The 25,952-nt window shown below is 40.7% G+C and overlaps 1 protein-coding gene across 1 annotated transcript in view; it reads right to left on the bottom strand.

Moving 5' to 3' along the window:
- PTPRG (protein tyrosine phosphatase receptor type G) overlaps nt 1-25,952 on the bottom strand; it is a 427,661-nt gene that overhangs the window by 115,676 nt on the left and 286,033 nt on the right. Inside the window, exon 6 of the mRNA XM_068154239.1 lies at nt 4,159-4,225. Within this exon, the coding sequence (XP_068010340.1) occupies nt 4,159-4,225 (67 nt within the window). The remainder of the gene's footprint in view (nt 1-4,158; nt 4,226-25,952) is intronic.

The raw sequence follows: 25,952 nt of genomic DNA, 5'->3' as shown, positions 1-25,952 counted from the left end.
CCTCCAGCTCTGGGAGCTGCCTCCAGAACTGACATCAGGATAGGAGACTCATTTTAATGCCTTTCAGGCTGGTGAGAACAAGCAAGAAGCATTTCTAAGAGGCTTACATACAAAATGGTGCCAAAAAGGGCAAACCAAAGACAGCAGAAGTAGGAAAAAGCAATGTTTCTGTACTATAGCTCCATCCTGCTAGGTGTTCCTCTGAGATCTTGCTGAAGCACACAGCAGACAAAAGCTTTAATAACCATTTTAATGCAAATCAACTGCATAAGACCTAACCTGGTATTTCACATTCCCTTTTTGCCACAAAGTCACAATTATTCTCTGAGGTCTTTGGGAGCCTCTTCCACCCTTGCACAAGTGCAGTTCTGCCCTGCGCTGTGCTCCTGAGTATCGTGAGGAAGGACAAGGAGCAGAGAGACACTCGGGAAACTCAGCTGACCACACTGACTGCTAAACGGAGACAGTTTGATTTGCAGCACCAATGCTGTCCCATACGCAGCACAAGCGCAGCCAGGTACCAGTGATTTTATTACTTTACGTAACGAGCCAACTTCAACTAGGGACATGCATCATCCCACCGTAACCAGCACTGATGGAGACCTTTCCCATCAGCTTTTGTGATGAGAAGAGCATTTGAAGGGAAGCTAAAAAAGACCTCCTGAAGTCAGAGCTGAAAGATGCTACCAAGTCAGCAAGGGAAAATTCCTGTCATGCCTGCCCCTGCTCCATCCCTTCAGCAGGGAGAAGGCTGCACGCTCTCAGCTGTCAGTGCTGGGCGGGCCCCATGGCAGACACGCACTCACGGTGCACTTTGCAGCAGGGAAAGCAGGAATGAGCATAGCAGGCACCTCACTGGCGTGTGAGGTGTGAGAAATCCTTGGCAGAGCACAAAACTGAAAGCAATTTTAAAGTCAGCAATAGGCTTCTGACAGCTCTGCAAAGAGCCTCCTCGGCGTTCGTGTGCCTTTACAATGCTTTGTGAGGGTGGATGCGGGAGCTGGGGAGTGCGGATGTGATGGGAACGTACTGTTCGGCAGGGAGATGTGGAGCAAACCCGAAAGCATTACCATAGATCCAAACATTTTAGGTGGCTTGGTGGTTTTTCCCTCCAGCTAAGAAACTTTATATGGTCGTTCATGTAAAATTAAGCTTAATGTGGCATTAAGATTCTACAAAATTATGCCTGAAGAAGAAGAAATAAAGCCAACTCTGAGCAGCGACTAAGCCTCTATTGATTTCTATGTGTGCACTTCTCTATCATCGTTACTAAGCTGGTGACACTGTGAAGGGCATAATTATTTATGTTCCATCAAATTAGTAAGTAATTCAAATCCCTGACGAAATCTCAAGCAAAAATTGCTTTCACTTCCACGGAAAGTCCTTCTGACACTTAATTGTTCACTTACCCCTGGAAGGACGCTGTAGGAATACAAGAACTTCCGAGGAAAAATGAAAAGCTATGCAAGAAGAAAATCAAAATCCATCTCACCACTCCTCAGTACCAGCCCTACATCGAACTGAGGGTCATTGGCTGTGTCACCATTATGGAGACAGGCCAGTGTGGGTACCCTACACAGTATGGTGCCGAGTGGAGACCCCATGTAGGAACAGGCCTTCTAGTACCACCACAAGGCAAATGAAGACACAAGGCGATGATGAGTGTTTTTGAGGGTGCGCTCCTCTCTGAAAACTGAATGATTGTGAGGAAGGAATGACTGTCCAGCATAACTCAGAAAGGATGCTCTGTGGATTGGAAGGGCCAACAAAGGAAAATCTTATTTAAATAGGTACAATGAAGCACACAGGAGGAGCAAAGCTGAGGGGGCGGTGATGTCTCCAGTCAGCAGAGGATAGATGAATATGGACTAATTTAAATGCAAGGCATCATCTCAACATTCATATGTGCTCTTGATTTCTGCATTACAGGGATGTGGCCCTGTATTCTGATAGCTACCTCAGAACAGCATGGGCCGGGAAATGTTATAAAAGGCAAAGAAACTAAAGGTTTCAATTTTGCCCTTCTCCAGTTCCTTTTGTCAGTTCCCTGCTTGATCCAACCACTCTATCCAGTACCACAAGTTTTTCACTGTATTTCAGCCAAAAAGTCCATGTTGCCTTAGGGTCCCAGTTGAGCACAGCCAAATGGAAGGCAGGAAGAGTCTTTTCAGATAAATTCATAAAAAATGTGCTTACATAAGATGTAAGCACATTACATCAAGAAAAGAAATGAGAGTGTCTGGAATAAAAGCTCACATCTTTACTATTATTCTATATAATAACATTAAAAGGGAGAGATGATATGAATATTCTTCACTGGAGCGTTCCATCAATATTTAAGTTACAGCGAACAATTTCTTTGAACAACTACTTTGTAGGAGGAAATTCCCTTGCTCTAGCGACCAAAAGAACTTCAGAAAAGGACTTTAATCATAGCCTTTGAAACAGGAAGGAAAGCAAGATTTTCCTTTTTTTCTTCCTGAATGTTTTGAAAAGGAAACAAGCTATTGAAATATATCAAGCAATTTCCTTTACTTGAAACACTAGCAGCCTTTTGGTATTGTGAGCAAAACAAAAATAAATGCCTTTTATCCACCCAGATTTTGCTGTGGGTAGGCAGCACCAAGATGGACTGATCATTATGTGGTCAGGGAATCACAACCTTAGGACCATGTTGCACCTTACCAAACAATTATTTTTGGGAATGGAGTAATACCCTTAGGAGACACCAGTGCGATTATGCACTAGGTTGCTATTTTGGCTGTACTGCTCCCTCTGAGCAGTGTAAAAGTTGGGATGGCTAAAACACTGTTGGGTGTTTGCAAGGGGGTGAAAGTCTGAAAGAGAAGGCAGGTGGAAGCCAAAGCTAAAAGGAGATCCTGGTCCAGTTAAATGGCAACTTGACTTGAGTGTCAGACTATATAGCCACTGAAAAATCTCTGCAGCCCAATTTGTCCTTGCTTTATTTTTGCTAGTGTGTTTTGTTACCCAGTGGGAGCTAGATAATAACACCTATTTTTGTGGAAAACAACAGTTTTTCAGCTCAGTGTGGTGTTTTTATTTCACAGCACCACACTGCAATTTATAAAGAGCCAAACCTATGGAATATTCTTTAAATTAAGGACTTTATGGTACGGTATAATTTAACCCTATTTTTCACTTTCTTTGGATTTATTAGTGTTCCCAGTTGCAATGTTAAATGACTCTGAAAGCAGAGCAATTAATCCCAAATCCTATTTGTTCTAACCCAACACTGTCAACTAGTTTTAAGTTTGCAGTCAAGAGAAAAAAAACCTGTTTGTTAAGCTCTGCAGCACTAGCTAATGTCTAAAGACAATCCTCGGAAAAGGTGCAAAGATGTTTTATCACAGCACTATAGATGGGACGGAGATTTATTACAGTACCTAGCAGCATTCCAGCAGATGCCTTTTGAATTACAATGAGACTATTAAAACTTTACAAATCATTATATTAAAGCCTGACAAGAGTACTTTGGGAACTGGAGCATCTTGATGTCATTGCTAATGATGCATTACCTTTGATAAGGTTTCAGGAAAATTCCTAAGTAAAAACTGGTTATAGAAGTATAAAATATATTAATATTTATTTCAGTGCCTGCTACGAGTCCAAGGATAATAGGTTTGTATGCATCAGAACAGCCAAATGATCATATTTATGTCAGCACTAGAAAGATGTTCATCTGCTGCAAAGTTTAATTAATTTTCATAGATAGTTAATTTTCTGTTTCATTATCAGCTCCCTAAATTTGAAAGACAAATAATTTATAAACAAATAGAAACTTCTGAGAGGAGTATTTTTAGAGCAAACAGAAGATAAATAGCAGGACTGGAGCATCAATGCTGCCTTCGAAGTACTAATATGAATGATATATTGTAGTGGGGTTTGATTGATAACTTACGTGTTCTAGAGCACTGACTGAAAAGAAACAAATTGTTTACTGTTAACCCCAAACCATTTTCAGGTAACAAATGACTCCGATCTTTACCAATCAAATAATGGCTCCAATGCCCTTAAACATCAGTGAATGAGGAATGTGCAGGCTCACCATGTCCTTCCAGGGGTGACCTGATCCCATAAGGACAATATTCCTGCCCTTCTCCCCTTCCCAGCAAGAAGAAAGTTTAAGCAGCTACTTACCATGATGTACGACGCCCTTCAACCCATGGATAATGGGATCCAGTGCTGGATTGTCCCTCTGACTGACCTACACGCAAAGGATACAGGATTGGTTACATCTATTCTGGCATCAGGCAGAACAGTCTCAGTTTAATCTTATAGAGAGAAAGAAAAAAAACCCCAGATCTTATCTAACAAGCCGCTTAACTCTCACATTTACAGTGGCTCTTCACCAAATGCCAAAGATACGTGGTGTAATAAAATAAAGGAAGGTTAAATCAAAAGAAAGCACCCTCTGAATTCATTAAAACATCAGCCATATTATCAGCCTAGCAAAGCCCAAAATAAAGGGGGGAAAAAAAGCAAGCTTATTCTTCTCCATCTACTTCTGCTTTCATATAGAAAAACTGCTGTGATAGACAGAAGTTATCTCAGAGCAGTTCACCCCTTACTGATATGGGAATACATCTGGAGCTGCCACTGAAATCAGTGAAGCCAGACCCCTTTCAGCAGTCACGGGAGTTGGGCCTTGGCATCTCTGCTATTCGTATTTTTGCACTCATTAATTTTAGTGTCATTTGGACAACGGGAAAGGAAAAAAAGCTTTGAGAGTGGATCCAGAGGAAATCTTGGAGTTTTGACAATGTAATTGGCTGCATTGCCAGACCAAGAACTGGTATCCTGCTGTATTTCTTCTATCATCCTGTAATCACCTGTGTCCAGATGAGACCCAGCACTTGAGAGAGGAGGAGAAGGAGGCAGGAAAAAATTAACACTGTTGGGGTCCACAACTTCCAAATTAAACCCATCACTTCTGTCACTTACTTGTGACACAGGCAAGGAATTTAGAATCAGTAATGCATTTTTTTTTAACCTTTTGCCTCTTCAGAGGTATTGAAGGAATAACTCACAATCTATGCGAAGATGTTCCGTTATTCAAGATGCTTGCTGATGTACTTTTGGGAAATAAGTACTGGTGTGTAGCCTCTTCTCTTTGATATGGGACTGGTTTTGTCATTTTCTTTAGTTTCTTTTTGTTTGTTTTTGTCACCAATCAGCAATGCTGACAATTTTTGGATGGACTTCTCCCAATGGGCAAACATATCAAATCCAAAAGAGCTCCTCTATACTTTGCTGCCTGCCCATAATTCCAATGTCATGAAGGACACCAGAGTTTAATCACTTACAGTCCATGTATCAACTAACATACGAGGAAATGAGTAGAGACAAAAGGAGAAATCCTTGAGAGAGGACCTTGTGCCCAGAAGGGAACACACTGGTGCAGTAACCATCTTGGGAAGAGGACATCATTGACTGCAGCAGATCCAAAACATGTACTTTGTCACAAATTTTAATGGCCTGAGGCAAAAATTGGAATTCACTGCCCAAGTTTCAGAAGCACAAGCATGTCCCTTCTCATCCTTCCTCCCCATGACTAATTAGGAATCTTAGAAACCTCATTATCTTCCTATCCAAAAACAAGCCACCTTTCTTTTTTTTCTTTCTTTCTTATTTGTCCTTTGAACTGCCCTGCTATGCTCAAGACACATTTCCATGCTCATCTAGAGGCAAAGTTTAGGTTTGGTGTTTTAAATGGAAATGGAAGATCATTTTGTCATCTCAGTACTCCAGAACTTGCCACAATCAGGTGGGGCAAGACATCCAGTAAAATTAAGAAAGCAGCAACAGCAGCTTTGAAATATACACAGCTTATATGTTACTGGAAATAATATTATGAGCCCCGAAGGCTGTAAACTCTTTGAAGCATGAACTTTTATATGCCCAAAGGGGTGCTCTGTACACTTTGGATTCTGTATAAATTATAATCACAGTACATTGAACCCCATGACCCACTTTGTAGGTTCTGTCTGGCTTCTGGCAAATCAACAGCAAACACAACAAATGCAGAGATGTTGCAAGACACATTCCTGCGTCGTTTCCATTTATTCAAGGTTTTCCAAGCCATGGATACCACTCAAAATAACCCAAAAACCAACAAAAACCCAAACCTATTAAAAATATTTTTTAAAAGTTAACAGTGATTTAGTGCAAGACTGTAAGAAAAACTTGCACTGGATATGAACAACTTTTAATTACTTGTTTTCTTATTTTAGTTATTTTATTTATTGCTTCCTTACCATCAGTTGCAAAGTGTTTTATCTGCTTTGTTTTTATTTCTGGTGACAGCTGCAATAATTTTGAAGAAAGCAAATAGATGGGAAGAATCCTAAAGGTTAAAACTCTTCCTTTTGGGATTTTCTGTCAAAGCAGATCAATTCTTAACCTCAGCCTTGGCAGTGCTCCTTTAATCTGCTGAGGTGGTATGCCTATATAGACCCAGCTAACGCAATCTTTTTGATAGCATATTCTGCAAATGTGCTGTGCTCTTCAGCAGCATGAAATCAACAGTCATGTTATCTCTTTGGGGGCTGGAAAGCAAATGCTCAGTGTATCTGTAATCATGTTTTCTCCAAGGGTATGGGGAGTGGGAACTCATGTTTCTTTAAAAATCACAGGCAAACAAGTACCACTTGTGGAGATGTCAGTGCAGACCTGTATGGGATATTGTGTTATTTTCCTGCCAGATGCTTTTCCTCTTTTTTTCCTTATACACACACACACACTGCTCTCCCACACTTCACAACAAGCATTTCAGGATCTTGGCAAGACCATTAAAAAAGTTTTCTCATTTAGTGGAATGGTTCAGGCTTCAGAGCACAACTTTTCTTATATCTTTTTTTTCTTCAAGTTCTTTAAAAAAACCCCAAACAACAAACCCCTGAATTTCCCTTTTTATTTTTTTCCTTTCACTTCTCTGTATCCTTTTTCTGCCTGTGTTCATAGAGAAAAGGAGGCTTCTGAAACCCAGAATGTCAAGCTCTATCCCCCTTGCTGTATGTCTCTGGTTCAACTGTCCTGGAGCTACCATGCTGGTTGAGATCAGAGATTTATCCACAGAAGAATTCTGTCTCTGACAACAGCTGATACTTAAAAGAAAGGAAGGGAAAAAGGATTAAAAAAAAAGAGGGCAGAAGGGAAAAAAGGACAAAAGTCTCTAGAATAAGAAGTGTCCTTCTGACCTTCTTTATGACTCCATGTCATGAAGCTTGAGCTTGTATCTTTCTACAGATTGTTTTTATCTTTCTGTTATATAATCTGTACTACAACAGTGTTTTGTTGTGGCTTTTTGTTTGTTTGGGTTTTTTTGTTTTATTATCTTCTGAGCCTATCCTAAAGGAAAACAGCAGTGAATTGTTCAGACTGTCTTTACATGCCACATGTAAGCCTTAGCCACTAGGGAAAGACCACACATCTGTAACTGGGTCTCAGCACTCTGGCTTCATGCAACCTGAGTTGCACAAATTAGTAGATGTGGCACTTGGGGATATGGTCTAGTGGTCACGGAGGTGCTGGTAGAAGGTTGCACTTGATGATCTACTACTATTCTACTACTATTGATCTACTACTATTCTACTACTATTCTACATGCCTGCCAAAGCTGACTAAAGGTTTTTTTTTTCCTGTAAGAGATAGGTAATGAGTTTCCCTCTCCTCCTTTAAGAGGCTAACACAGAAAAACCATCATGAATGACAGTTTCTTAAGCACAGGAATTTCACATGCAAACACAAACCTGCTATGCTGCTGGCCATGAGCATGCTGCACAGAGTATTAATAGACAGATGGAAAACCATCCTGAAATTGCCATAAAATACCCACAGTACCACTACTACAAATGTTGTTTCCTGAACAAGATGCTTTTGCTCAAGACTGACTAACACTCTACAGGTTTGCAGCAAACAGGATAAATAATGCTTGCATGCATCATTTGTAATTGAAAAATGCCTGTAATCCTCTTCAGTAGAAATAAACAGGTAACTATCATGCTAAGCACAAGGGGGAAATAAACACAGAGATATCATTAAGCAGTTGCCTATGCTAACAGAGTTTTCGCCATAGGGTAAATATGGGATGAAAATGACACGAGGGAGCAAAATCTCTTTGTTTCTCATATCCTTTAGGTAACTTCGCTCTCTGGTGCACATGCCATTCTGAGTAAAATGATGGCCTGCTGTTAATGCAATGAATAAAACAAGCATTTGCAATGTAGGAAAAGGTAATGCACAAGTGACCCTGCTCTCCAGTCCTAAAACAGAGATGTTCAAGTGAAGTCATGGTAGAAATCATTACACTAGACAGGTTGCATTTACTTACAGCTCCTGCATCTAATGCAAGGACTTAGAAATGATTCATTCCTCAGTGAACAACAAGGCTGATCAGTCATGAACTCTATCGACAACAGCATTAGCGCCTTTCAGCAGCACAACCTGTTGCTCCTTTGCTTGAAAGTTCTGTTCCTACAGCCTTACCCTCAGAATCTATAGGGCAGGAGGCAGGCCAGGGAGCCAAGCACCTTCTCAGGATAGTTATTAATACTCCAAAGAGGAAAGTTCCAGCAAAGGAGCAGAGCAGTAGTGTGATAAGAGGACAGACAGCACTACAACCAGGTTCGTGATGTTGGTATGGGCACCAAGCCACAACAGGCAAAAAAACTCTTTAATGGGTGAGGTACTACTCTGCAGAAAGCCCCTGTGCTATGACAGTAACTAAGCATGTTCTAGTGAGTTAAAAAAACACAGACAATTCTCATTCTCTATCCTCCACTGTACATTAACCAGCTGAAGCATTTTGTTCATCTGATTATTTTACAGGACAAACTCAGAACCTCCTGAATTTTACAAACCCAGCAGAGCTGTGAAGTGTTAAAATTTATACCGCATGATATATAATTTAAAACATATGCTAAAGGCAAATAAGTAATCCATGACCATTCTTTCTGATGGAAACTGTTCTAAAAAGCAGAGGGAAAAAAAGATGTCTCACACAAAAAAAATTGAGCTTACAGTGCTTATTTTAGGAACAGTAACAAATAGAAAGAAGAGATCCCTCAAATACACATTGAAGCAGTTAGAGAGGCTATACAGCAACATCAGATCTTGCCTCCAAGACACCTACCCAAAGGGCCAGACTCTCCCCATTTCCCATTGCTCTCCAAAAGCCAAGTTAGCCTCCCACCAGCCAGAATGAGAAGGGCTGGAGAAAGCACCACAAAGCTCTCTAATGATCACCGGTACCAGTCACCTTGTGAAAAGTAGGTGAATATTAATAGCTTGAACATCTCAGGAGTAAGGATTACATTCTCCTTTTAAAGCTATGTTTAAATAGATATGTTGTATTGGAAAAAAAGGGCATGGGGGGGAAAAAAAGAACCTATTTGGGGGGGATTAAAAAAATAGAGATTTTCATTTCTACGTTAAAAAAAAATAATCTGGCATTTAGACTTATTAAACTGTCATAAATTTTTAGCAGCTGCTTTCAAGCTCATTAAATGGGCTCACAGACAGTATTGCAAAGCATCTCAAAAGGCAGAATGCTATAGTGAAAGGCGCAATGACATGCATTTTGTGCAAGTCAAAGGAAAATGAATGGCAACAATTTTGTGATACAGTACCTGAGCCTTTCCCCTCCGAATAGTGATATAATTTACTTTTCTCTCCCTCTGCAACATTTGGCCCTTGACTTGGAAACTAAATCTTCAATCTATCAAACCTTACCCATCTGCTAAGTAAAATGGCCAAGACAATCTGCATGCCTTGAATTCGATATAGCCAGCTGCTCCCAGAGAGCTGTGGCATTAACATCCAGAGACCATCCTCTTCTGCTCTAAAGGACGGTGTCTGCCAAGGATGAATGACTACGTACTTAACCGTGGCAGCTGAAGCCAGTGACAATGGCTGACACAGAGAGATGCCAATGTGTCAAATTCTACTTTCAATTACAGCAGTGAAAGTCAGGGGTAATATTGCCCCAACCGCATGCCTTCAGCTCCCATTCAGCTTGCAGTTAAGAGCTATAGCTCACCAGCCAAATACCCAAGTCTCCAAAGACACTGTACAAACAACTAAGAAGAAAAAGAAAACTATTCTAAATTAACTAGGTTGCAGAGATTAAATTGTCCTGTAGGGTTTCAGGACAATCAACATGGTTAAACAATTTATTCTCTTATCAGCTCAGCAGTGTTGGACAGATGCCAGTCCTCAGTCTCTATGGGAAAGGACCTGATTTTCAATGTTTTAGAACAGAAATGAAAAGAATCCTATTAATGCAAACATTGTGCTACACAGTATGCATTTTAACATCATAGCAACAGGATTTCAAAAAATCCAAGCTAATCACAGTCAAAAGATACATACTTTTAGCAAAGGGGAAGTACTTGGCATATAGCTTATCAAACTCTTCAAATTCATGTCCTCAGGAACAGACTGTTTCAGAGCCAGCTGGGGTAGGTCCTACTCCTAACCCATCTGAACGATGATGCTTGAACTCTGCATTGGCCTGCAGCACTGAGAAAGGATACACATCCTGACTTTGTGGTATGCACCCTTTTGCTCTGCACAAAGTCCATTGTCTCACCTCCCTCTTCTCTCCCTTTTGAAGTCCACATTGTAAAATCTGGTAGTGGATAAATATCTCAGTTCTTAAACATTTCTGAATAAAAGGAAGTGAAACATTTCAGCCAGCTCTGGAATGTGGATGAACAGATATGAAAAGTTTACATGTGCTTTGCTTTGAAATACAGTAGGAAATATTTACTTGGACCTTTTCAGCAGAGCTGATGGCAAGAAGAGATACTGGTCGACACCACAGTGCACTGAGCAATCTGTGAAGCTAAGAAAATGCCTACAGAGCTCCCAACACAGTTTTTCACCTTCACAAGCACTAAATGATCCAAAAATGATATATTCCTGTTCCTCAACAGATGATATTTTCTTCCATCTCCCCCATATACACCATAATTGCACATCTCCCATACGAGTTGATGCGAAAGGACAAATCTGGCCAAGAGCCTGCAGCCTGACAGAGGTGAGCTGGGAGACAGAAAGCATTTGCCGTGAAATGAATGGACTGCCCAAAGTATATTCTGCAGAATATATTTGTAAGGGAAAACCAAGAAATGGAAACAGCCCCCTTAATACTTCAAGTTGCTGTTGATGTGTAAAATCAGAGAGAATAACAGGTACCCAGGCAAGATGTGACACTAAGCCTTATGCTGGCATTAGAGCTGAGTCTGCCCTTGCCCCTGGCAACTGGTTTCAGGTTCAGTGATTTGAAGGCAAATTTTGTTGAGTTAAATCTCAGTTTTGGCCTTCAGGTGTTAATAATCCTGCTATGAATGAAAATATACTGAAGCTAGAGGTGCATATGCTGGTGGAAGAGGTGTTCCTAGATGTCTCATTCACTATGTTGTTTGAAGAGAGGAGGGAAAAAAAAAGAAGTTAATGAGTCTTCCAATGATTATTTTAAATAGACTAATGGGTATGCATTGATCCTTCTAGCTAATTCCACTTTGACTAATACATCATTCTGACTGAAAGCTCACTAGTGATGTATTAACTTCATATTTCATCACAGCTTTGGAGGGTACCTACAGTGAGATATTAACTAGTGGTGCCAAAGAGGAAGCTGCACTTTTCCCTTTTTTCATTTTTAAAGTCCAAAAAGGTTTTAAAAAGATATCGAACAGACTTTAAAGTCTGATGTTCTGGCTGTCACTCATCTTTGCTTGAGTGCAATGCAGGTGCTTGTAACCACAGTTCCTCTCAGCCTTCGCTCATCCCCTCCCTTCGCTTTGCACCTGCCGCCTCTGGACCTGAGTTATTTACAGACATCTTGGGACAAGGATGGGGCAAACTAGCAACAGATCAGCAACTTCCACTTTCATTATGTCCAGCAGGGATACGTGAAAATGCAAGAAGCATAAAAAGACACTTTTACACCAAAGGTTGGCTGAAATATTAGCGTCATAAAAAGAGCAAAGGGACAGCACAGACTGCCTCAGAAGAACATACAGCAGAATTTGCACCAGAATGTTGCAAGGCAACATGCTGATATAATAGACTGTCTCCAGAAAAGCAAGAGCATGGAACTCAGAGGCAGAGTTAAGTACTACTTAATAACTCAGCTCAGAGTATGTTGTGTTTGTGCACACTGAGTTTCTTTGTTAGCAGATAGAAGCATTGATCGTGTATTGTACACATGCTGGCAGCTGACAGATCAGCTCACCGGGCTGAGGAAGGCTTTGCAGCCTCCCCACCACCCGCAGCATTACCTCCATTCACTACCACAAGATTTGCAACCACCAGGATGGCAAAAACCAGCCAGCAATGTATTTCCCTTTCTTTTTGTAAGCCACTTGTCAGCCTAAACTCCACACACTCCATTGATAAGGCAGGCATTAATTTCCCTGAAGTATTCTTGCATTTTGAAAGCATGATGCAGCTAAATGACTGCAAGTGAATAGCACATTCAATTAACAAATTACTGAAAGACCTTAATACACATATATCTGAGCAAACCCGAAAGCTATCTGCAGCCCAAAAGCACAATCTGATTAGCAGCAACAGCGTATCTGAGCTACAAAGCTCTGCAAGAGATGAAAATGTAATCGCAGCACAGAGGAGAGACAGCTTCAGTGGCAGATTCTCAAAGCTGGGAAAGCTTGATTGATAGACTGTACCATCTGCAGCTGCGCAAGGAAAAAAAAAGTCTGGAGTAGCTGCAAGTTTATTTAAAGCAATTTTGGTGCACTGAGCTTACTTGTTCTCCTTTGAGAAAATAATATGATTTCTTCGTAGAGCATGTAGTCTACTTATTTAAGCAGCAGTGTGCAAGATCTCTCAATCCTACCAGCAGTTCAGCTGGAAAAATGACACACCAGGGGGTAACATTTTATCAGGATGGAGGCTATTTTATAAAAACTGCCATCAGTTATAAACTGTTCTCACCATCTGAGTTTGAAAAAAAAGCAGAAGGGGAAAGAAAAAAAGCAGAGGAGTCCCTTTTAGGTGTTCCACAGTTTGCACAATTCAGAAGAGCTTTTGGGTTAAAAAACAAAACCAAACAACAACCCAACCATTTCGACCTAAGTAGGGAGGAAAATGAAATGGTGCAGTGAAAAAAAATATCTCGAGCCCTACAGCCAGATCATCCTACAGCAGCCGCTCCTGCTCTTTGATATCCAGCTTCACACGTTTGGAGAGGTTAAACTCAAAACTGTGAAACCAAGAATGGAACTCGGCTTCCTTTTTCTCCTGCTCCTGGCTTGAATGTGGTATCAACGTTTGTAGCTGAGAAAAAAATATCTTCAGTTTGGGTTCTTTTTTTTTTTTCCTAAAAAACAATGGAATGTGGTGGCTAAACAAGAAAATACGCTTGGCAAACTGTAAAGGGTAGAAGGGAACAGCTCAGGTGCGCATCTGGAACCCTAGTATTTTGCAGGGCTTTGTCAATTAATTGCTCCAGCTAAGCTTGCCTAGAATGCGGCAGATATTTCCAGTCTTTTCCTCCTCTTCCAACCAGCACAAAGGATTTTGGTGAGACAGGTCACAACAATCACCCCCTTTAAAATGAAGAAAAGGAGTTGTCTCAGTTTAACATCTTTTATTCATTCTACATGAAAAATTCTTTTTTTTCTTCCCTCTCCCAGCACTGCCCTCACCTCACTTCCCCACAAAAGCAGCAGCAGCTCCCTCCAGCCCGCCACTACAAGATGACTCAAGCCGGCATCTATGAGTCACAAACACAAAGGATGCAGAAATGTCAATTAAGTTACACAGCCACTTCCCCAAATGACAACCACACCTCAGTTCACAATTAAATTAGAAACCCAGTGAAAACAAAATTTTCTAGGGCAGGCTTTTTATTTTTTATTTATTTTTTTTTTTACTTTTTAATTTCCTGCTTTGAAACATCAGTCTCCAACCTAGTTTGCTTGCCATTCCTTGTACCTTGTTTCTAAGGAAGTTGGTGTGGACTGATCGATTGAAACTGCTGCAGGAGTTTTTGCTATAGCTAATTCCCCACATCTAATGGAGCAGACATGGGCTGGGAGGGGTCTCAGGCCTCTGGGCACCTTGTGGTACAGGAACCCTGTATTAGACCAGTAGTGTTCATTAATAGCTTTCTGGCACAAGAGGATAAGTCTGTCAACTATGATACATTTTTGTATTTGTAGTTCTCTTTCAAGCAAGTACTTCCATTTTTACTGATCTTTTATAAATTTTCAGTATCATGTTAAGTTCTTGCAGATGTGTGCAGCTCTGCAAAACGTTATGAACTTGCACAGTGCTCACAGTGCCTAAGGCAGAAAGCAGCAGCTAATCCTCAGTTTCCTCACTTCTGCCTCCGCTCTCATTTCTGAGTTGCCTCCCTCTTCCATCACCCACCTGCCACATCCTCCTCGCTCCCTCTTCCCACCCAGTGAGCTGTTTCTGTCTCCTCCAACACTACAGCATCCTCTCTTCTCAAACTGTTCCACATACCTTCCTTACACACCCTTGCACAACTCTGCCACCTCCTCCTCTCCACCCACTACCTCCTGCATCACCAAGGAAGTTGCTCTGCACTGCCACTCTCACTTGGGCATCCTTCATGGAGATAGGAAGAAGTAGCTGCCTTGGCTACTGAGTGTGGCAAGTAAGCTTGTCCATGGGAAACTTTGGACAGCAGCAGATGGGGAGGCCAAGAACACCAGCTGCAGGACTGTCAAGGTCTTCATAGCTAGTGAAGGCATCAAGTTCAGGTGCACCAAGAGCCACATCCTTGAGTTAGGGTGGGTACCAGCAGCAGGGCACTCACAACTCCGAGAAGTAAGGTGAGATGAGACAGTCTTCTCTCAACCTCTTTTAAACCACTGAATTAAGAGTGGCAGGATGTGGCCTGCAATTTTCTTCTCAGCTGCTTCTAAGCTGCTTCCAAGCTTCTCAAGTCCCTGCAGTAACAAAAGCACAGCTCAAACTGCCTCTATTTCACCTGGTGTAACACTATACACAACAGTGAAGAGCATATGTCAAGCTGTTTATTTTTCTCTTGGTTAGAATGACCCAACAGCTCACTCAGTTCCTTACAAAAACATTTCAACAAGTATCATGGCTTGTACTTAAAGGAAATGGGGAAATTATTGTGCAGAAAAAAAACATTTAGAACACAAGTGCATTAAAAGCCTGGGAAACATTCAGTTTGTGGCAGCAGTTTCTTCCTCTTGAAACACAAAGAAATACAAAACCTAACATGACATCTATGCTTGTTTCAGGATGTTCTACATTTCAGCAGTGGCAAAGTGAATGCTATTCAATCACTGAGTAGATGATAGTGTTAAAGCCACAGAACTCCTCAGGATGTTCATCTTCATACCTCCACTCCATGGGCTTCTTACAGCCTTCCAGTGCTCCTGTGGAGCATGACCCATCTATGGAGGGGGTTTTCAAGCTCCGTCTCTGGTCAGGGAGTCCTCCTCCTACACAGGATGCAACTTCAAAATTGCCAGAATCTCAAAATCTCAGGGAAAAGTACAAGAAAAGAAATAAAATGCAGCTGAATGCAGCTTAAAACAAAACTTAAAACATGTCTAGAACAAAAGGTGCTCTTTGAACAAGTCTAGTCTGACCCAGAGCAGTGAAGACGCTTCCTGCAAGTGGGTGTACAGAAGAATGCTCTCAGGAAGAGTCTTCCATCTCCTCTCTTCTCACACACTCTCTGAATCTGCTTTACAGAGAGTCTGCCTATTAATTTGAGATATTTACTTCCTTCTTTTTTACTTCTCTTCACACCCCAGTGCTTTAACACCTGTGTGTCCACAGATCATGTATGCTGCTTACGATCCTATCACCAAGGCTGTGGCCATTCAGCTGGAACATCAACCAGGCTCCCAGCTCATGCTGTACCATGACCCCAATTTTGGTATCCACCTCTAGAAAGTTTCTTATCTCTATTCTCAAAATCTGTCAGGCTGCATGGTCCTTTGATGTCACCATCTGCAACTGACACTACAACCCACGTTAGGCATTTCTCTGCCAAATGCCTGAGTTTTATGGAGTGAGCTAAAAACCCAGTGCTCTGTAAGGGCAATCCTCAGAAATCTGGCACAGAGGAACATGTTCACTGCCAGGCTGCACAGGCAATTCTCACCAAAATGCCTGAGACCCAACACAGTTTGAATTCTGTCCCAGCTGTAACATGCATATGAGAAGTACTGCACTGATGTCTGCTGTGAGGAAGAGAGGCTTTTCAGAGCAAACTGCAGCAAGCAGCAGTACTCAAAAAGCTTGCTGCTGTAGGATCCCATGTTCTCTGCTGCCTGGCCTGTAACCCCAGCATACTGGCAGGGCACATCTGCATTTGCAGCTCTGTCTACACAAAGGGAGGCAGCAAACATTTTAATATATGGCATGAGAAGGAAAGCATTAAAAGAATCTCTGATTTTTCAGGGTAAGGCACTAGTTCTATGCCTCAGATGAAATGCAAGCAGTAAAAGAAGGAAGTGAGTGCTTCCTAAAAGGTAGGCACAGGCTGGGCACTTACGACATAACTGCAGCATAAAAAAAATTGCTCCTGACATGAGAACAGCTGACAGAGATAATCTCCATAGCTCAGCAAGAATTTATACGGCCTTTCAGCAGCTCTATTAGACAGGTGTGGTAGCAGCCAGCTGTACTGCATGCACAGAGCAAGTTTCTCTAAAATCTGAGTGCCCATATGGCCCTGCAGCAGACAGAGGTGGTGCCACCCGCCTGGGCATCACTCCTCTCTCCCACCACCATCTGTCCGCAGAGATGTGTTGGTTTCGACCTGAGGTAATGCAGAGCAGGTCTAGATAACAAGAGAGTTCAGACTCAGAAGTGATGTGTGTTTCCATCCACAACAGCTCTACCTAGACAGGTTTAAAAGCCAGCTTTACTTCTGGCTTTTAATTCTCTGCCCAAGTTATGAGAAGAGACAAGATGAGCCATAAGGCAGGGTGGGCCATGTGCTAGCAGAGAAGGTAAGCTTATTAGATGAAATATAATAAATCTCTGTAGATACCTGGAATAGCAGGAGGCAACAGTTTGCTTAGCCACATCATTAGTAATTGGCTGGCAAGAAGTGAGCATTCCAAAACATTAACCTAAAGCTTAATTTCACTGGTATGCACTTTGGGAAGGTATTTAACAAGCCTGGTTCACCCAAAAGGGGGAACTCTCTGTCTGCTTGTGCTCCATGAAATGCAGCAGAATACAAAAGCATGTGTTTTTAGCAGATTAGAATACAAAATGCGGGGGGGGGGGGGTAGTCTTTGAAAAGTGATTGATGTAGTCTAATCATGTTTCACACCAGAAGATTTCAAATTATGTTAGATGTTTTTATAGGATTTAGATATAATAAAGAAGGTTTACCAGGTAGCAAGGTAGGCAGGGGGGAGGAAGAAATAAGAAAATGTTATGTTGACTGCTTCTAATACACAGGCCATCCAAACCACACCAAAAAATTACTAGCTTAGCTGTTAGAGTTATGCAGTTTTGCTTTCTAATCAATGCTTTCCCATATAGCTGTTTTTAAATATTGATCTGGTAGAACAATCCTCTGGGTGGAAAAAAAATTATCAAAAGGGGTGATTTAATTCAATCCTCCTGAATTCTACAGAATATGATCCTATTTGTTCAAAAACCGCAGAAAGCAGTAACTTAAGTGAAGCTTACAGATCAGCTAATATATTTACAGCCTTAAAATAACACGAGACACACCATAAAATACACTGAGATCCAAAGTTAATCTCTTTTAGCAACATTCTTGCAGCAAGTAAAGATGAATTTTACGCTGAAAGAAATCCATTTTGTCAGGAGCAAGACTGAGCTTTCTAATAACCAAGCTACTTTCTAATGTGGTACATCATTTCACTTTACTCATAAAGAACAGTTTGCCAAATCTCCAGTTAGGCTTCATTTGACACAGTACAGATGCTGCAAACCCAATACCTTCCTCCAGAAGGTCTCTTCACTCTCGATAATAACTGCATTACAATGCATTTTGGATGTGCAGAAATGGTACAGTTACAATCAGCAGCTAAATCCTTCTCTGATGGTATCAGCCAGGCAGCTTTTCTTTGCCTTCTCAGTGCTCCCAGAGCTGTGAAACAAACACTGCTCCTGCTCCATCTTGCAAGCATCTGAAAACTCGCTGTTCAGAGCTGCTGTGAACAGATTTAAGCAATCTTTATTTAACACATATTTCAAATTTTGGCATAGAATAAGATGGTGATTGGCATTCATGTCTCTCATCTATCTCCAATAGACCTCACTGTGCTTAAAGCACATCCCAGCTTTGCTGTTTTGTTCTAGGAACTCTGAAACAAGCACACCTCAACTTAAAACAAAAGGAAGTTTGATATCACTCCAATTGGGACCATTTAGCTTATTTCAGATTCATCATCTCAGTTGGATTAGTGTGCTTTTTAGTGAATCTCAGATGTAGAAGATACATCTGAAAGCTAGTAAAACTATGCTGTAAAAGGGTTCCCAGGCTTACACCCCCCCATCTCCACCCCATGAACTTGAAGATTTCTGATTTAGATTCACAGGAGGTAAAGCATCAGATACAAGGATTGCTCTGGGCAAGCCGCCGTCTCGGCTGCAGAATTATTTTGGGGGGGTGACATGCCATCAGCATTATCAGTTAAGCCATCAGCCATACATACAAATGTCTACCTCTGTTCAAAGACATAAAGAGAGCGACCAGACTAGACTCTGATTTACTCTCGTTGCCTTTCTTTGACCCCTGGAAAGAAAACCACCGGCTCAGAAAACCCTTGATAATCATCTCTCCCACATCTGTCCTGCAGCACAGAAACTACAGATGACAAAAACCAGCAACAACTCGACCCTCCGGCAGTAACCTGTAACACTGCATTTACAGTAATTTAGGACAGATCATAATTAAATTACTGAGGGATATTTTCCTGCATGCTTGCTCTGCATTGTGTGTAATGTTTAGGAATTACGCAGGAAAACACACATATCGCTGGTAATAACTGGGGTGGTGCTTACATGGACACACCGACCTGACACCAACCCACGCCGTCCCCAAAAGGGGTGGGCAGCACCCTTTGCTCTCAGCTGCACCTCTTCCCTTCCTTACATGCTTCTATGCTTTCACAGAATCACAGAATTGTCAGGTTTGGAAGGGACTTCAAGGATCATCTAGTTCCAAACCCCCTGCCATGGGCAGGGGCACTTTCCACTAGAGCAGGCTGCCCAGAGCCACATCCAGCTTGACCTTAAAAGCCTCCGGGGATTGGGCTTCCCACTACATTCCTGGGCAACCTGTTTCAGTGTCTCACCACCCTCATGGTGAGGAACTTCTTCCTAACATCTAATCTAAATCTACCCTCCTCTAGATTGGATCCAATCCCCTGAGTCCTATCACCACCTGACACCCTAGAAAAGTCCCTCTCCTTGGAGCCTTCTCCTCTGCAGACTGAACAACCCCAACTCTCACCCTGTCACAGAATCACCAAGGTTGGAAAAGACCTCAAAGATCATCAAGTCCAACCTATCACCACAGACCTCATGACTAAACCATGGCACCAAGTGTCACATCCAATCCCCTCTTGAACACCTCCAGGGATGGTGACTCCACCACCTCCTTGTCCTCACAGGAGAAGTGCTCCAGCCCTCTGATCATCCTCATGGCCCTTTCTCTTCACTTACAATCCAGGAAAAACACACTGACATTTCAGCCAGACCTGTCCTGTGACTTGGCTAAGGATGGATGGGGTGGGCAGTGCAGACAAAGCAGAATTAGGATGACTCATAACCACCTCACTGATGGTACGAGAATGACACGTTCCATTTATTTGTACAATGCCAGCCCTAAGTGATTCTTACATCTCACAGCAACCTATTAACAAAAAGAGACTTTGTGAATGGAGTATCTGGGTAAACACTTCAAACAAATACATAAATTATGCATAGTCAGTATACTTTTTCTACCTTAGGGATCAAACTGAAACGAGACTAAAGAATTATGTTTTATTTATATTAAAAATGTATTAGCTGCTGTCCGAGAAGGTTTTCTAGAACATTTGGTATGCTACCCAGGAAATTCTGTCTGAAGCTTGCATTGTTTATTATTGCCAATACTAGGAGAAACTTGGCACTGTTATATCAGAGAACTACAGTAATAATTCTTCAGGCACAGCAGCTTAAATTTAATAAGGATAACTTTTTCATCTGAGCCAGAAGATCTAAAGGCAAAGGAAGCCCCAATTTTACCCATCTATTTGATATAGTCAGACTTTACAACCAATCTCTCTTTTATGGTACAAAGTGAAACAAGGCAATCATTTATGAATAGATCCTCTGCTCACCTTCACTTAGAATGTGCCATAACACTAACTGGTAACCAGAGACTGTGGAAGACAACATGTTCATGAAAGATACGGAGGTTGAGAAAGTTTAGTTTTAATAAGGGGTAAATCCAGTGCAAAACTCCGCAGAACTGGGCCACATGTGGACTGGGTAGATGGAGTTTTCTGATTCATATGTTAGATTTCTCAGTTTACACCCTATGAATGTAAACCACATGTAATGTATTTGATTAGCCCTCTGAAAGACAAATGGAAGGCTACAGAGGATGGTTTCTGCAGAAAGAGAAGTGGAATTAAATTTAAAGAAGAGGTGGGCAGACAGACATAAAAGATGATCTTCCTGGCATCCAGGCGGGATGTTTGACAACAGGAAGGTACCAAAGCTAGCAGCTCTGTTTGGGAGAAAGGAAAGGAGATGAACATACAGCTTTTTGTCTCCTTTGATTCCGTAAGTAAGACCAATTCTAGCAAAACTCTCCAAAGACTTGGATAGCAAAAAATAGATGCTTGATTTCCAGTTTCTGTGTCTCTCTCTTTTTTTCTTAAACAAAAAAGGTCAAGTCAAAATGCACCAGATTTGGAACATCTAAGAAGAATGGGGATGAAGCAACTGTTGCTATTACAGAGAGAACTTGCAGTGCAGAAAACAAACCACGTTCAATGAGTTCTCAATGCTCAAAGAGAGCCTCTACAAGGGGCTGCTGTACTTCCCTTAAAGCACCAACAGGCAAATGATGGAAACCTGTGGGAAGGCTGGGGGTCCAGCTCTCATGGAATCCTGCTCTAGGTCTGCTTTGTGATGTTTCATACAGTGACAAACTGACGCATCAACAAAGCGCACCAGAGTAAAATGCAAAAAGCATTACTGTAGTTAGGCAACTAATTTGTTTTTTAGTCTAATGGTTATAATCAACAGACTTCCTGAGTATCAATCTTTCTGAGCCACAGAGGGGGTGAGATTATAGACTGAAGACTGTAATTTTTACATATTAGATATCTAAGTGTCATTTTCAGGAGTCTGGTAATGAAAACTCCACAAGACATTTTTCTATCAATTTAAAGATTTTTACAGCATGGCTACAAAAGTGATTATTTATTACATATTTTTAGACAGGATACTTTTAAATCACAGAGAAGTAAATTGCTGTGTTTAAGACGCTGACATTAGGTACTATTAATGTTCGCAAACTGACTACACTTTTGAACATCAAGGGTGAGAGGAATGAAAGGGAGGCAAAAGAATACAGAAATGCATGCTGATCAAGTTCTTAGGGCAACTTATTCAAATAAAACCAGTAAAATAGAAGGGGGCAATGATAAGAATCAAGGCTAACAAATTGGTTTGTAATTTAATGAAGCAATTTCATAATGCCATACCACTTGGGGTTAATCATAATACATTAATCAATTAATAAGCATTGGGAAAGCAAAAAATCTGCAAGTCAAAACCACTTCCAATGCTGTAAACTGAAAGATAGTGATCCTGACATTCAAATGAACATTAAACTAGAGAAGTGCAGACATCTATTCCCCATGCAATGCACACAACCAGCTTTCATTAACTGTAACAACAGATAGCTTGAGATATTGAGGAGAGACTCCATATAATGTGCAGAGAGCATTTTTCACGTTCCTAGCATTGCTCAACTCTGGAGTGCAAGTCCTCTCAACAGCAAGTTCCTCCTTAGCATCAATAATTGTTAATCTTCCATTAAATAAATCAGAGCAATGGACTGTGTTTTATCACAAAAAGTAAAAGTCACTCAATAACCCATCACCATTGCTAGCCACCCTCCCTGCCAATGCATACAAACCAGAGAAGAGACAGCACACAGTTATGATCTCAGACTTTGCAACTGAGAAAGTATTTATAGTGCATTTGGAAATAAACCATTTGAAAAAAATAATATATATAAGTATATATAATTTTAACCTTTAAGTAGAGATTGTTCAGACACTTTGGAAGTTGTATTTATCTAGATATATTTGAGATTAAAACCGAGAATGGTCATAAACTCTGAGCATTTGGGTATTTTGCTCTGTACTGTAAGAAGAACTGCATGACACTGCTGTCTGTACAGCCCATATCTAGTTTTTTTTTAAAATCAACCTAACAAAAAGGCTTTAATTGAAAGTATTGCATTTTGGAAGACATCTGACACAAAATCTGGCTTCCTGCTCTTCTACCTTATTGGAAAATACCATGGATGAGTTGTTAGAGCTGAAGAGAAGGAGGGAAAGGCAGATGATTGCTTGGGCACTGAAGAAGATAAGTGCGCATAAGGTAGATTATCCTTCTACATTGCACAGTCAGCCTGTGGATAGAAAAGTTTCAACACAGCAGGTTGCAGCCATCATGATCTAGAGACTGCAAATGCCTCTTGGCAGAACACAGGCAAGCAGAAGTGGAACGATGTGTTTGCTTCCAAGAACGATCTGTTTCAGCAGCCCTGTCAGTCTGTCTGCCTCCAAATTCAGCCCTGCTTTCACTCACGAATTAGTACCTCATTCCTTCAAGCACACTTGCTCAGGATGTTCAGGCTGCTGTGTGAACACCTCTGCTCTTAGCACTCCTAGACTTAGCCATGTGAGCTCCTTCTCATGGGTAAGTCATGACAAACATGCAGCCGTGTGAGTAAGAAAGCCTCAATCCACAGTTATCCTGTGAATCACGAAATCTTTGCTCATGTTTGTATGAGATTTGAAATGAGGGATTACCAGGAGCACAGGCTCTGCACAGTGACCCCAGCAGCAAAGGTGTGTACCAGTCCTGTTGTTGATGTACATCAAAGTTGCAGTACTCAAGATTATGTTGAAGAAAAAATTATCCACATGGAAAAAGAAAAAAAAAATCCACAGGTTAACAGGCCATCAGCTGACTAATAAAGTTCTTTTGTTCTTGGAGCCTGAAAGCACTGAGATCACAGTGCCAACCCCTGTGCTCTGCAAATTGCCCATGGCTTCTGCTTGGTGAAGTCTCAGAGCTCACCCCAGCAGTCTGCTGCTTCCTTACCTGCTTCTCTGCCTTGCTTCAAGTAATGATCTTCAAGAAAGGGATGCAGTCCTACCCATCTCACAACAGCATCTCACTCCACAGCTAAAAACCTTTGGAAGCTTCTGCATTAAACTCAAGACTTCATCAGGAATTGTTTGCTCAGTGCTCTCAAGAGTTAAGCTACTCATTTAGGTAGTGAAACAAAGGATGAAAAACCTTATTACAGAAGCCTCTGTTTTTAAAAACCTCTCTGCTGTTAACAGCTGTTTTACTATCAAACATCATCTGAAATACGACACATGTGGACAAAAGTATGGAACAGAACAAAGGTAAAGCCTGATCACCCAGAACTTTAAACTCAGTAATCACCCAAATGAAATGATGTATATATATATATTTTTACTTACAGAGCAATTCTCCATCTGTTCTCCCTCTTCTTTCTTCTTTTACATAAAATATTCAAAAATATTCACATTTCCCAAAGAAACTTTCAACAGAAGTTGAAATAAAAATCTGAATGTCAAGCTTATTTTTCTTTTTCTTTATTGGAAAGGTAAATTTTTTAGAAAATGACACTTTCTTTGATTTTTTTTTTCCCCTCTACCCAAACTTGACATCCAATCAAAAGACTTTCAGTGCAAGTTTTCTGATCAGCATGAATACCTGTTGTTAGGCACCCAAACATGCATCTTTTGGCTGAAGAAACCATCTTTGTAGGCCGTTCAGTGCCATTTACATACTGAACTCAACCCAAATCCAACAGGCTTTAGGAAGGTTTCACAATTTCAGATTTAAATTCTCCATGACTCAAGATGAATTTTGGTTTATCAATTATCACATCTGCATTTTATTTACTGGAAAATCAGGAGATGACTTTTCTTCTCCAGAGATGCTTCATGTTGCAATACAGCATTGTATGTTCTGTTGAAGTTGTTTCTCAGAAAAGGGGACCCTGAGTGCTGTATTTACCATCTCTGCCTACTTTAATTTGCTCATCCTTCATGTGTTGGACTAGCTAGAATAGAATAGAATAGAATAGAATAGAATAGAATAGAATAGAATAGAATAGAATAGAATAGAATAGAATAGAATAGAATAGAATAGAATAGAGAATAGAATAGAGAATAGAATAGAATATAGACTAGAATAGAATATAGAATAAAACAGAATATAGAATAGAATAGACCAGACCAGGTTCAAAGAGACCTTCAAGATCATTGCGTCCAACCTATCATCCAACACCATCTAATCAACTAAACCATGGCACCAAGCACCCTATCAAGTCTCCTCCTAAACACCTCCAATGATGGCGACTCCACCACCCTCCGGGCAGACCATTCCAATGGGCAATCACTATGAAGAGTTTCTTCCTAACATCCAGTCTGAACCTCCCCGGCACTGCTTGAGACTGTGTCCTCCTGTTATTCTTCAACTATTTAGAGGCTCTAGTATTGCTTTCATCAGTAACAACTAAAAGTTTTAATCAGCTGTGACAATTTAAAAAAGCTAAGAAAGTGAACTTCAGTAAGAGCATGCTTCACATTGCTTTGCTTGTCTTTTGTTCCATGGAGAATTACCAGTAAATATGCATATGCTTGGACAAATATAAAGTATACTTTCCAAAGGCACTGAATAAGTAGCTTTAGCCTGCACACATTTTCATGTTATGAGGACAATAAAAAATATTTGCACTAATTACTAAATAATGCTGCTAATCAATAATAATAGTTTTATTATTCATAGGCTACTATTAATAAAGCACCAAGAGTTCTAATGTAATCATTAAAAGAATTAATACTGTAATTTAATTTTAAGGTCTTTACATGTATCTGAAGTCTATTAAAATAAATGAAAAGGCTCTCAATGACTCTGGACGATGCCCTGCATGTTAATGATGCTACATGTTATTTGCACTACTGCAAATCAACTTTAAGATATTGCCTATACACTGGAGCACTGATCATGCTTCATGTAAGTAGATATAAGGCCTAAGGGAAAGTGAACACCTCCCTCTTAATTCTCATTTTCAAAACCAAGGTAGTTTTGCTTGCTTTCTAAAAGCATTGTAGTAATGGAGAGATGGAATTAGGGAATTGCCAGGAGTTGAGATGGGAAACTTGGAACCTGGTCTCCTACCAGATGTGGTTATCTTAATAGCTCCTACATTTAATGCACTTGTTCACCAAATGTATTTGGGTATGACAGAAAACCCAGGAAACGGTCAGTGAAAAGGATTCAGGGAGATAAAAGAGTTTCTATCAAAGTGAAAAGCAGAATCCTGTGATTGGAGAAATACAGATTAAAAATATACATTAAAAAGTATATTTGTGCCAAACAGTCAATGGCTTTGATGGGGTTCCACTGATTTGTTCTGTGTTTAGCTCTTTCAGGTGCCTGTGAGAAGGGAGCTACTGATCACCTTCATGAACAACTACTAGCCAAAAAACCAAAATGCAAGGCCACAAGTAGTCTGTTTTACTGAAGAACAGATCTCTGCATCCATGAGTCAGCAGTAAATACAAAGACATTTAGACTCAAATAACACTCAAATTGATCTAAAAGTGAAAAGTGCTACACCATAT

The sequence above is a fragment of the Melanerpes formicivorus genome, unplaced genomic scaffold (genome assembly GCF_026170545.1).
Source record: "Melanerpes formicivorus ecotype bairdi unplaced genomic scaffold, bMelFor1.0.p_v2 SCAF_28, whole genome shotgun sequence".
Classification (NCBI taxonomy): domain Eukaryota; kingdom Metazoa; phylum Chordata; class Aves; order Piciformes; family Picidae; genus Melanerpes; species Melanerpes formicivorus.
The sequence above is the reverse complement of the archived record's forward strand: the minus strand, read 5'-3'. Positions and strand labels throughout refer to the sequence as shown.